The 13,650-nt window shown below is 33.3% G+C and overlaps 2 protein-coding genes across 5 annotated transcripts; one reads left to right on the top strand and one right to left on the bottom strand.

Annotated features, from left to right (window-relative positions):
* The first annotated feature begins 127 nt into the window (after positions 1-127).
* LOC117146317 (NADH-ubiquinone oxidoreductase 49 kDa subunit) lies at positions 128-2,596 on the top strand. The gene is made up of 6 exons (XM_033312376.1): positions 128-311; positions 405-529; positions 595-704; positions 762-963; positions 1,563-1,750; positions 1,806-2,596. Exons 1-6 carry the CDS (start codon positions 220-222, stop codon positions 2,493-2,495), a joined length of 1,407 nt encoding a protein of 468 aa, XP_033168267.1. The 5' UTR covers positions 128-219; the 3' UTR covers positions 2,496-2,596.
* A 2,376-nt stretch (positions 2,597-4,972) lies between these two features.
* On the bottom strand, positions 4,973-13,588 carry LOC117146344 (transcriptional activator protein Pur-beta). Of its 4 annotated transcripts, none has more exons than XM_033312481.1 (10): positions 13,386-13,588; positions 13,255-13,330; positions 9,623-9,828; positions 9,508-9,570; positions 9,327-9,439; positions 9,072-9,174; positions 7,219-7,337; positions 7,037-7,158; positions 6,420-6,528; positions 4,973-6,341 (listed from the first exon to the last, which is right to left on the bottom strand). In XM_033312481.1, the coding sequence occupies exons 3-10, from the start codon at positions 9,663-9,665 to the stop codon at positions 6,186-6,188; spliced, it is 828 nt and encodes a 275-aa protein (XP_033168372.1). In that variant the 5' UTR covers positions 9,666-9,828; positions 13,255-13,330; positions 13,386-13,588; the 3' UTR covers positions 4,973-6,185. The 4 variants fall into 4 exon arrangements, with proteins under 4 accessions (XP_033168372.1, XP_033168373.1, XP_033168375.1 ...); XM_033312482.1 differs by having other exon boundaries at positions 9,623-9,825; XM_033312484.1 differs by having other exon boundaries at positions 6,420-6,525; positions 13,386-13,587.
* Between the last annotated feature and the right edge of the window lie 62 nt (positions 13,589-13,650).

The raw sequence follows: 13,650 nt of genomic DNA, 5'->3' as shown, positions 1-13,650 counted from the left end.
ATATATTAAGGAATTTATGCGTTTTGCTTTTAATTTTCATGAAGCAACAACCTGCGATATATTAGTGGTGTAAATAGTATATAAGCTGCACTGGATTCGGTGGTTAAAGTAATGTTCGATATTTTTGTATAGAGTTCCGATTGCGGATAACTATTTGGTTGTATTAGATTCCTGAATTGTCAACTTAGAAACATAAATAGAGGAATTTTGAGTTTCAGGATGGCCAATATTATGAGAAGAACGTTGGTTCCCGGACTTTCACACTTGAGGCTGCGCCCACAACTTATTGCAGCTGGATCGGCCGCGTTAACGTAAATATTGAATGCTTACATAATTCGAATATATCACTTATTTTTGTACTGTGCATATCACATACCGGGTCCAATTGGAAACTCGGTGTTCAGTTCTCAGCAGACGCGACGGGGAGCTGCCAAGTGGTATCCAGATCCTGAGTTCATGAAGCAGTTTAGCGGTCCGGTGATGTATCCAGATGAGGTCACATCACTCTGGAGAGTGCCACCATGGAATAGTTAGTTGGTAACCCAATCTCAAGTTGCCCCTTGAACTAATCGCTTGATTTACCTGCTCTATTAGGCAAAGTAACGCCTGTCGAAAAGTCGGTGCGTAATCTGACCTTGAACTTCGGCCCACAACATCCCGCCGCCCACGGAGTCCTTCGTCTTGTGCTGGAGCTGGATGGAGAGGTTTAAGCTGTTAATCGACCACAGGCCTTGCGTAAATTAAAACCTCTGTTATTGCAGACCGTTATGCGTGCCGATCCGCATATTGGGCTGCTGCACCGTGGGACCGAAAAGCTCATAGAGTACAAGACATACACCCAGGCATTGCCGTATTTTGACCGGCTGGACTATGTCTCGATGATGTGCAACGAGCAATGCTACTCTCTGGCTGTAGAAAAGCTCCTTAATATTGATGTGCCTCTCCGTGCTAAGTACATTCGAAGTAAGAATACAGATTAATTTTCTCTTGCTCTAGTCTTTGTAGTCATTAAGATTTCAATAGTTTCGTTTATTTAATATATGTATATATATTATAATTTAGCATTGTCCCCATCGCCATAAATCTTGCGCAACAAAATCTTTTTAAAAGTTTTAATTATTAATTGGATTGGTTTGATTAGATTACTTATAAAAATGATTTTAATCTCAAATTCAAGTTAGAATGTTAACGTAAAAAAGTGAGATGAAAAAGTTATCACTGTTTTTAGCACTAAAAATTGTTTTTCTTTTACAAAAATAAATTAAAACGTGTAGTTCTTGCCTCTAAAACCATGTAACATACATATTTTGAAGTTTGACAAATGAGCCAAGATATGAGGGGAAGTTAATTATAAAAGAATAATAAATTCTACTCTTTTCTGGTAAAACTGACTTGTATGACTAATTACGGTCGTATCGAAGTTAAGATCGTCAGACCGCTTGACGATTTTTATCCAGACAAATTTAACTTAATAGAAAGAAATTTTTTTTGTCACCACTCTTCACCCTACACTAAAATTATAAATTTGTAATCATTTTGTGAAATTGTTATTTTTTGCGCAGCTCTCTTTGCCGAGATTACTCGTATTCTCAATCACATTATGGCCGTCGGAACACATGCCTTAGATGTTGGTGCTCTAACGCCATTTTTTTGGCTATTCGAGGAGCGTGAGAAAATGATGGAATTCTATGAGCGAGTTTCTGGTGCCCGGATGCATGCTGCCTACATACGTCCTGGTGGAGTGTCATTGGTAATGCATTCAAAATAATATTGAAAAATAATATAATTGTCTTACTGTATCTCAGGATATGCCTCTTGGTCTTATGGACGATATCTATGAGTTTGCATCAAAGTTTTCCGAGCGATTGGACGAAGTGGAGGATGTGTTAACTACAAATCGAATCTGGGTGCAGCGGACCGAGGACATTGGGATCGTAACTGCAGATGAAGCTTTGAACTATGGCTTCAGTGGAGTTATGTTGCGTGGATCTGGCATAAAATGGGATCTTCGAAAGCAGCAGCCGTACGATGCCTATCATTTGGTAAACTTTGATGTTCCCATCGGCACCAAAGGAGACTGCTATGACCGATATCTTTGTCGGGTCGAGGAAATGCGCCAGTCATTACGAATTATTGATCAATGCCTAAACCAAATGCCTGCTGGAGAAATTAAAACGGACGATGCCAAGGTGGCGCCTCCGTCACGGTCCGAAATGAAGACATCCATGGAGGCACTTATTCACCACTTTAAGTTGTTTACCCAAGGATATCAAGTTCCACCCGGGGCAACATACACGGCAATAGAGGCTCCGAAGGGCGAGTTTGGAGTTTACCTTATATCAGATGGGTCTAGTCGTCCATACCGCTGTAAAATCAAAGCTCCAGGGTTTGCTCACTTGGCAGCTTTAGAGAAGATTGGAAAGCAGCACATGCTAGCCGACGTCGTTGCAATAATTGGAACTTTGGATGTCGTATTTGGGGAGATAGACCGTTAGTTGTTTTTAAAGAATGTGTGCCCTTCTCTGTACGAAACTGCTTGTAAGGATATAAAATAATATAAATACGTTCAAAATAAAATAAATTATTTGCTTTTTAATTACTTGTAAAGTTGGTAAAAGGTAAAAAGAAGTTTTTCCGCTGTTATCGTTATCTCGGGAACTAAAAGTATTAAATTATCACAAAGCATGCATATTCTAGTAACGCCAATGCTAGTGCTAAGACCCAAACCCATGAACATTTTTAAAAAATGTTTGATGAAAATATCATCATATATACCCAAAAAATAAATGATGAATATATTGTTGTAGACATTTTAAAATTGGGGCTGATAGGTATGATAGGGAATAACATAACCCACAACAATGATTGAAAATACACTAGGGTCACGCCAAAGACACTAGAATAACAAGATGCGTAACGGCCATACAAATTTTTGGCACGCGATTTTTTGGCTCTAGAGGTGGCTCCAGGCTCTCTTTAGTTTTTGTTCGAGAGAGTAAGAGCGGAGAGCGCTACAGCAAACAGCTCTTTTCTACGCATACAGTGATAGCATACAACTGTATGTGTGCACACGTATGCTCATGTATTGTAAATTTGACAAAATATGCCCTTCACCTTAGAAGTTCGTTGACTTTAAATCTATATTATTTTTTATCAATTGGCACCATGCGAAAAATTCTTGTTTTGCATTGCCTCAACGTTATTATTATTTAAATAAAGCTTAGAAATAGTAATAGACGAATCTATGTACATCACAAAATAAATTTCGAAAATGACTTTATATTAGAATACTTGTCATTAGGGTATTCAGCTTGCGGCGTGAGAAAAATTAATAAGGCAATGATTGTTGAGTGCTTGTGTCCGCACTTCGTGCCTGACGATATGACTTTTGCAACGAACTGTTTTCATATTTTTATTTATTTTATTAATTTTTATTTTCTACTACGTATTATTATTTTTTATGAAATATTATTATGAAATAATTTTATTTTTATTATTTATTAATAAAATTATTATTTTTATTATTTATTAATAAAATTATTATTTTTTTATGAAATTAAAAAATAATTATTATTTTTATGAAATATTTATTTCTCAATGTTATGTCTTCTTTTTGGAAAATTTATGTTTCAAATTACAGTAGTTATAATAATTTCCTTTGTATTTGCTTTAATTATTATTATAATAATTATTATAATAGTCAGGGAATTTTTATTTTATTTCATCATATTGCTACGAAATTGGCCACAACTCCAAATATGTAAATTCGTTTCTTCGATCAGAATTGATTTCGGCCCAAAAATCGTCTTCTAGAACAAGTACGCACACATATACGTGTTCTCGTCTCTTGTTTTTACTCACACAAGCAAGCAAATTCTATTTTTACATTTCTTACGCTCTCAGCGTGAGCGAGCGAAAAGAGAGCAAATTTGGCCTTCACCAAAAAAGTGGCTGCATAGTGCCAAACGAATGTATGGCCGTTACGCATCTTGTTATTCTAGTGTCTTTGGTCACGCCTTATTCGTTTCGACACTAAAACTTTGCAAAATTTTCTGTTCTGTTCTGTTCTACCACTATTAAAAAAACCTGCTAGCCTAGCGAGAAAGCAGCTATAACTAGCTAAATTTTCTACTCCTATTACTTCAGGAACAGAATACTATATCATAATATACATATGTCATTGAATAGTGTTCAAATACTATCGACGCTTTTAAACGAATTGTGTAAATAGAAAAAATAAAAAAACGTGTTACCAACACCAAACTATCAACAGGTTTAATATGAAATGCTTGAGTGGGCAAATACATTTTTTGCTACAGCGGGTATTTTTTTAGTCGTACATATTATATTATTATATATTATATTATTATATATTAGTACATATTAAGTACTTAAAATCACCAAAAAGAAGTCAAAGCGAAAAACGGAGTTTTTTAGCATAAACCGAAGAATATAGAAATTTCTGTCTCCTTTTTCAATTTTACGAATTTAATAAACAATATTGAATTCTAATGATCCCATTTTTCGACTCTAAATTAGCTGCTAGGAAAAATAACAAGCCAATAAATTTCTATGTCTTCGAATAAAGGTCAGTACTGAAATCGATCGGGTTATCTTAGCAGATTTTTTATACAGCGGCATTCGAACACTCTTGGTCCGACTATGCAAGTTTAAAATAACATCCAAAATGCTAAATTTGTTAAAATTCAACTTTATTTCCATGTTATATTCACAAAACTCTTACAATACTTGTATTTTTGCAAACAACATTTAAGTTAACTACATATTATGTTGAATCTCTGTAACATCTTGCTGCTTACATTTGCACGATAATTATAAAGATTTTGTGTTTATAGTCTGATTAATATCGACTCTAGTATGGAAATTTGTAGGAATTTCGGATGCTTTAGTTTAAATAGAATTATAGTAAATTAAATTATATTTTTATTTCATCTAATGAACTGGCTTTCGATTAAATGAATAAAATCATAAATTTATTTGCGAATACATTTTTTTCTCTCTTTAATGAAAAATCATTAAATTATTTGCGAATACATTTTTTTGTCTCTCTTTAGTGAACCCAAAATCCTGATAAATTTCAATACTAAATAATTAGTACAGCTAATTTATTACTTAGCATACCCAATTTGTACACGATATTCCTTAATGGAAATTTATCCGGTATGTGCTTGTGTTGCGCTTCCGATTTATGTTGTTATTTTGCTATGCATTTTCATCGTACTTAGTAAGTTTTTATTCTACGTGATCACATGAAACTTTTGTTTTAAAAACGAGTTTAGGAGTTACTTTAATTTGTATTATTATATATATAACATATTATTTCTAGAATCTTTAACAATTTTTTAAACTTGTCAAAGATATTTCAAATTACATTAACATTAATTAATTATGGCATAACCCATAAACTTTAGGAATACATTTAATGAGAATTATGACTTTAGTGACACAAATTATCAATTTCAAATCGAAATTTCTATATATATTTAAATTTACAACAGAAATGGCACTACTTAAAATAATATCAAATAATATTCAACCGAAAGTGATTATTATTATTCGAAACTTGCAAAACATAGATTGTTATCGTTAACTGTTCATTATTAGTAGATCTCCGCTAACGTAACGTAACGTATTGAATCATAGAGATTAATTATTTTTGTTAGGAAATTAATTTTGTTGTTAATTTCAGGTTAATTAACGTTGTGTCAAACAGATTAATCGACTGATATGAATATTTTGTGAGTTCCGAAAACAATTAAAACAGTCAATACAGGAACACGGCTTTCTATTTTCACTTGTAAGGCAAATCAAACAAGTCAATGAATAAATTAAATTTTCTTGCACTAAGTACAAGCTAAACAGTCAGCCAAAAGAGGACATTTAGAATTCAAAATGACTTTAGGATTTAATTTTCTCTAAAGTAACTCTAACTAATTTATGTTTTTTTATTACAAAATAGAAATTAGCAATATAGAATACTAAAACATATTTGGCTAAATGCTACAAAATAAATATATTTGCGTGTCATTAAGGTTAATTAGTCGCATGATTTTGAATTTAGCCATGTCAAACATTACAAGCTTTACATATTGGTTGGTCAATCGCCATTAAAAATTTTATTTTTCGCGCCTTCTTATGTGACTTAGTAAATCACGGTATGTTGTTTATTTAAGACTATTTGAAGATGTAGGTAAGTTAATTTCGGCAGTAATTGAGTCGGACGATTTTTTCATTTTCTCGCAATAATCATTAAAAATATCTCGAAAGCGAATCCAACATTTCTCCGGAATAGTTATCGAAGTCCGGAAGTTATTTTTCACCTTGAAGTTTTAAAATACAAATAAATAATACAATACATCCGAATGCTGTATATAAATATATAAATATTTTGGTTATACTTCGCTTATCCGCATGTACACTCCTCGATTATTTTGTCCGATATCAAAATAAAAATTTTTATTATCCACCTTCATGTGTCGCTCTTCCGGTAAATCTCCTTTAAACCTGCTGAAGAAAAGAGTAACAATTAGTATTTGGGAAAATGGCAGAACAGTATTAATCTCCTTAGAATCTAACTATCCATAGCGCTCTTATTAGCTGTGTAAAGGGTGAAGAAATCGGACAAACCATTCTTTAGAATTTTTTAATTCCTGATATACCTGATAAAGTTCGACTGTTTTTCGCATTACGTAAACAGTCAAATATCATAACAATTCCTATGCCGATTTTTGTTTAAGACAATTTTTGTGGCGTCCACATTTTCCAGACGAAAATTTTAGCCAAAGTAAATCTTAAAATATCCCTTATTTACTACTCCTATGTTCTGATTTCGACAAAAAAAAGGTTTATTTTAACTATTTGCTTATCCGTATGCCCGCTATTGGCGTCCGAAATGGCAAACAGCTAAAAGGTTTTTTTCTCAAAATCGCTCCCAAATGGACAACTTTTGTTCCAGATTCTAATTTTTTTTTTTTTTTTGCATTGTGTTATGGATATATATTTAAATATACTTTACCCTCCATCATTAGCTCCAAACTCTTCTAACAAATCTGTAAGAGCGTCACGAAACTCGATCATTCCTTGAGCCGGTAAAGCGATTTGGGATCTAGGCCCCCCTCTTGTTATCGTTTGCGATACCTAAAAAAGAATCAGTTTATAACATTATACAAAGCAGAAATGTTACTGTTATAATTTTACCCGTAAAAATCGGCCACGCGCATTTTCCTTTAAGTCCAAGTAATACCTTCTGTAATCTTTTATCATCATTTCAGATTTAAGTTTACCATCTTCCGGTAAATTGTCGGTGTTTGGTGGACCTGTGTATTATCCAAAAATTCTTAACCAACATATGTATTTATCAAATCATCCAACACTGCTGAAAAATCTATATTTTTACCCATAACGTAAAAAGCCATAGCTCTTTTTCGAAATGAAGAATTCGATAATCTTTTGCAAATTATGTTTGTATCGGTTTGTTTGTCTGTTTGTACCAAAACGATATTTTGTTGTCTATCAGAATGCCACAGAAAACATAGAATAAACATAAAGCACTACTAATCTAAGTTTTTTATAATTTTTTTATGGGGAAACTTGTATGAAATTAAGTTTAATGCTAAGTTAAAAAATTAAGCATTGCACATCAAAACACTGGTTGAGTTCCTGCGGTATGAAAACGCATGAATACCAGATCGTTATGATGACAGGACAAAATGGAACTTAATAAAAAAAAAAGATGAGACATCTCAACCCTTTGGAAAGTCCGCTATTCAAAGCGGTAGTTGTTATTAAAACTGTTTTTCAAACATTTTAAAGAATAGATACGATACCTATTATTGATAAATATGATCGATCGCCTGTATAAATGGATCAGATTATCTTTCATCTAAGATACTTTCGCTGGATCTTCACAATTGCTAACAGTCATGCTAAGGATAATGTTGCCAATTTTGTGCGAAGTTGTTGCGATTCACATTTGAATAGATATTTAATAGTTGAAAAAAAGTTTTCTGTCTGATGCTGCATTCAATGTAAACTTTATTCTTTAGCTAGCTTTCAATAAAATAATAGCGGAATTATTTCCCGCTGGATTCTGTGGTACCACTGTATATATACGGCATATAGTGGGATAAGATGTATGAAACGTAACTACATGATTACTATAAATTGTAAGTTTCCTACGCAAGTTGCAGTTAACCCCTGGCGACATGTGATACATGTCATTATGATGTCATTTCGAAATTCGAAACACGCTTTAAATGTTAATATAACAAAATTCCGCCAGCCTAAAAATTATGGATGAAAAACGAAATGTTACGCTCTTTTACTTCACAAGTTAATTTTACAAAAGTGATAATAACGAATTAATAGTTTAGTCTCTAAAATTAGTTTAACATAATTTATTTGTCAACAAAGGTAGTATTTTTACAAATGCAGAACAACTAATACTATCTCATGAGCTATAAAAAATAAATATTTTTGATCAGGATCACTATTGTTTTATTATTATACAACATTTATTTAGCTATTGTAAGTGCGAATCAAATGAAAGTGTGTAAGCCCCAAAGCTAGTCTGGTAAATAGTCTACTTAAGAGATTGAACACGAGGTGATATTTCTTGCTTGAACTTTTTTTAATAACTTTTAATGGGAAATGAAGCGTGGGTCTTTCTTGTTCAGATAGTGATTCTGTGTGTGTACTTTTTGTATATGTACACATATACACTCTATCAAACCTAGTACGCAACCTTATACGCAAGAAGTAAGCCTAATTTGTTTGAATGGGTCTGGTAGGACCGCTGACTGAAATAAATTCAGAGACATTCGAACTTGCATGCGATATTATGAATGTATACATATATGTTAACATTTATAACTTGCTGTTATTTTTAAAGAATGTATTGAAAACTTGTATTCTACAAGCAGTGGGTTTAACTAACAGACTTTTAAAAATACAAAAACCATTTAAAATAAATTAAATAGTAAAGTTTTCGTATATAAAATAATATTGATTAAAGTGAACAATATACAATAGAACAGTATATACATACATACCTAGAGAAGCATAGTAATCGCTAAATGAGGACAAATGATCACGAAATTCGGCTGCAGTTGAAAGAGCCAAGTAAATTTGACTACGTCTACCATCAGCGCCAATCTGAAATTTATAAATCTGTTATACATAACATTCCACCGTTGTGAATTTTACAAAAAGGTGCTATTATAAAAATCAAATCAAAGCTTTTAAAGAAAAGTATGTTTATAAAGATAAAATAGAACTGATAACAAAATTCTTGTCGGATGATTTACCTCTGCAACCTTTATAAAACGGCCTCTTCTATTTTGTTTTACATCCAAATAAAATCGTTTAGATTGTATTTGCAACATTTTCGTAGCCAATTCCTGTTCGACGCCGCTTCCTCCTGAAGGGAAAGAATGTGACGCATTTGTATATTATAAATTATGTATGTACATATGCTGAATTTTTTACCTTTTGCAGAAGAATCGAAGTCGTTCCTACTTGAGGAACCCTCCATATTTGCAACATTATATTCTAGAATTTCGAAGTTATTATCAACATATTTATTGATATGCGGCTTACTTACTTGATCCTGAGATGCCATCATCTCCACTTCCCAGATCGGACATTACGAGACCACCTATTTATAAAATCTCGAAGCTTGATAAATAGTTACGCTTCGTTCCTTTTCAGCCGCGCACGTTTAATGTTACACTACACTTGTGCATCAACACGACAGCATATGGCTAAAAGTATAACCATTCATTTTGTCCGCTGAACAACATTCTCCTGCTTTAAATATATTACGAAATAAATGGTTTTTAGATATTATCTAAATTAAAAATGCTAAGAAGTGAAACACAATTTGTTTGCAATACGTATAATAGATTATATCAGCAAAGGTACTATATAGAACGAAAATTTTCCGTTAGATAATTATGATTAATATCGTAGAGTAGCACACAACAGCTGTAACGGTGCTTGTTTCATTTTCTTATATGTATTTGTTTTTGTTTGTAAGTACCTTTAATATCTAAATCATATGAGTTAATTTCGTAGGATTTTGTTGTTATAACTACAAATAATAACCTAAAAATCTTAGCTATAGTACCTACCTCATACTGCGGAAGCTAATTTTTATATATTTAAATATACCGTCCTGCCAAAACATATCACAGTGGACGAAAGTCCTCGTGGTGACGTTGTGCAGCAGGATAGTGGTCAAAGGCGGCAACTATATACTATAAAATGCAAATGCACATGCAAAAACTTAGGGGTTTGCATCCAAGATATGTGTACAGCTGCGGTTAAAATAATAGCACTACTGCAGGTGCAAAGTTGATTTCCTAAAAAACGGTATTAAATGTTTTTTTTTTAAGTCCGATTGCATGAATAATAAGTACCATATGTTGTCTCTCTAAGCAAGAAATTTTTAGTTTCTCAATGTAACGGTTCTTTTTGTTTTTGGGCACTTTCTGCAAAAGGGCGCTAAATGAGGCGGTAACAAAAATAGCACTGACCATGTTTTTGCTGAATAAAATTAATAGGAGTGATTGCTTTGGGTTTTTTTTTCGACATATTTTGAAAAAAGGAGTTGCATTAAAGGTTTTAATTGAATTTTTTTCAAAAGAAGACCAAAAATTCTCTAGTTATGGGTCGGGGAAAGCATTCTACCGTCGAAAAAAGGAATTTGATTAAAAACATGATCTCTGAAGGTAAAACCTACGCTAAAATGGGACGGTTTGTTAGTTTTTCAAAGAAAATGATCCGCAACGCACTTCTGTTTGTCGAAAATAACGAAACACGTGGAAGAAACCCCTTAATATCCAACGTGGAGATCAAGCGCTTGGATCGGCAAAGCAAGAAGGAGTCTTTTAAGCCGGCGACGAAACTGAAGAAGGAGCTTCAGATAGCTGCAAGCGTGGAAACAGTTCGCAAACACTTAAGACAAAACAACCCTAATGTGTGCAGTCCCAGAAAAGTCCCGCTTCTGACTGCGAAGCATGTGGCAAAGTGAATCGAATATGCCAAGATACGCAAGGACTGGCCTGAGAAGTGGCGCCACATTTTTGTGGTCAGATGAGAGCAAAATTGTGTTTTTTGGAGTAGATCCGATTCATATGATTCAAGGCATCATGGATCAGCACATTTACACAGATATCCCGGAAAATGTGATGGCGCCATATGCCGAGGATGAAATGCCGTTTTTTTTGACATTTCAGAAGGATAACGACCCAAAACACACGAGGAAGAAGACTCGAAAGTGGTTTGAGCAGAAATCGATTCGAGTAATGAAATGGCCTGCTCAGTCACCCGACTTGAATCCAATCGAAAAACTTTGTGCGGACGTGAAAAATAGGTTTCTGAAGCCAAACCCAACAATATCGAGGAACTTTGGATTCATGGGGGACCGAGGATCAAGGATTCATGGAGCAAAATTCCTCAAAAACGGTACCAGGACTTGGTGGACTCCATACCAAGAGGATGCGCAGCTATCATTGCATACAATGGTCACGCAACCAAATATTAAGATTCTTTAAAAATAGTTCTTAAGATATAATCCATTTGTTGAACTCTTATTTTATTTTTTTATTTAGTTTTAGAAAAATACGAGAAACAGTGCTATTTTGGTTACCGCCTAAATTTGGAGGTTTTTTTTTGTTTTACCAATTATTTTTAAAATATCCATTAGATCTGTTACCAATTTAATTATTTCGATTGAAGATCATTGTAGTATTTAAGATTAGTGAAAAATTATGAAAAATGTCAGAAAATAGAGAAACGCTGGGGCAAACACGAAATGTGCTTATAGTGCTATTATTGTTACCGCATCTGTATATGGCTCAGAAGAGAAACGGTGAAAGTGAAAATACTCTTTTAAAGTTTAGACTTATTGTGCTGTTATCTAAATTTAAAAACCGCGTTCCAAAAACGATCAAAGTATTATTATACTTTATTATAAAAAATATATATATTTTTTTTTAATATTTTACGGAATTTCTCGGCACACTTCAAAAGAAAATGCATGAGAGGACAACGAAATATAATGATAAATAGTGCCGAATGACTATACTTCAGATATAATAATTTCTTAGTTGAATATAAAATCATTTTTCGTTATAAAAGTACAAATCGTAATTTTTGTATTTTTTTCGTTCTTGTTCGATCGTCAGAAGTTAATAACTCGTTAGGAGTTGTTTTTGTTTGATCCAGTTTTAACTCCAAGATCTAAAGAGTTACAAATATACATGTATGTATGTTCATACATATGTATATATTCTTGTTCAGGATGGCATGAATTTGTGTAATTTTTATTTATTTATTTTGAAAAGATTTTATTCACTTTTAGTTTGAATTGGTTATTTTTTTACCAAACAGTATTAAGTTAAATAATAAGAAGAATCCATATAAACATGTGTAAATAATTAAAGTAATAGGAAGTAAAGTACATATAAATGTATATGCATATGTACACACATATACACTTTGAACATGTCTACTTTTACCAAACTGCTAATAATGTTCTTATACAAATACATACATTATTTATGTATTATTCTTTCAAGGCATTATATTTATCTGGCAATAAATTATGTGTAATTCCCTGTGCTGACAAACAATGAATTGAACTACCAGTCTACGAATTCATAAATTTTTATAAACAAACTAAAATCCCGTTGAGTACAGGAATTAGGTGTTTACATTGCATGTGTACGTGTTTGACATGTATCAGCTGTTCACCCATCGCATTCGTTGAATTGATTTGACTACCCAAGAAAACAGTTTCAAGGTTTTTGCATGTGTACACATATATGTATGTATTCAACTACGGGTAAAACCATTTTACACACACAATTTTAACTTAGCAAGCTGATTTTTGTATACATATTCATCTGATCCGCGCGAATACAGGAACTCAATCTTGAATTCAACATTGCCATAAGACAGTTTATGTAATTAATTGGGAAAATGTGCACCAAATACGAAGGGTGGGAACTTTTTAGATGGAGCTTTAAAAAGTACACATACATATTAGCAAAGCACAATTCAAAATATAAGTGCTCAGAATGCAATGCTAGAGCCAACTGCAAATAAATGGAGGAGCCTTATACTGTTCACTAAACGCATTCCTTACTCATTACTGCAACATTGCGTATTTTCACTCTAGCACTTAAGTGCTTGAACTCAAGTCCAAGAAAAAAATAATAAAATACGTACAACATCGACACACACACGCACTGCCCCTTACGAATGACATCGGCACTCCCTTATTTTATTTGTTCGTCGGGTAAAACTGAAAATTCGTAGGTTGAAACGGAGGGGAATGAAGCCCAAAAGAACTGAAATACCTTAACGCCTTTGCAGGAAGACTTATGCAAATCCGAGTTTTTGAGTGTTTCGAGTCACAGCAAAGGCTTGAGCATGTTGTACAGTCAATGTTTATGTGTAGATTGAGTAAAATGGCCTAGTTTGATTTGAATGACTGACTATCCATCCAAAAGGAACGCTCGATCTATGTACGTGTAGAATCCGGCAGAACGCGTTAGGGCATTTCTCGGAGCTCCGTTGAGAGCACGTAACGAAAGACAACGTAACCCATCCAACACGTCGTCT

The sequence above is a fragment of the Drosophila mauritiana genome, chromosome 4 (genome assembly GCF_004382145.1).
Source record: "Drosophila mauritiana strain mau12 chromosome 4, ASM438214v1, whole genome shotgun sequence".
In the NCBI taxonomy this organism is placed as follows: Eukaryota; Metazoa; Arthropoda; class Insecta; order Diptera; family Drosophilidae; genus Drosophila; species Drosophila mauritiana.
This window is presented reverse-complemented; position numbering and strand designations above follow the sequence as displayed.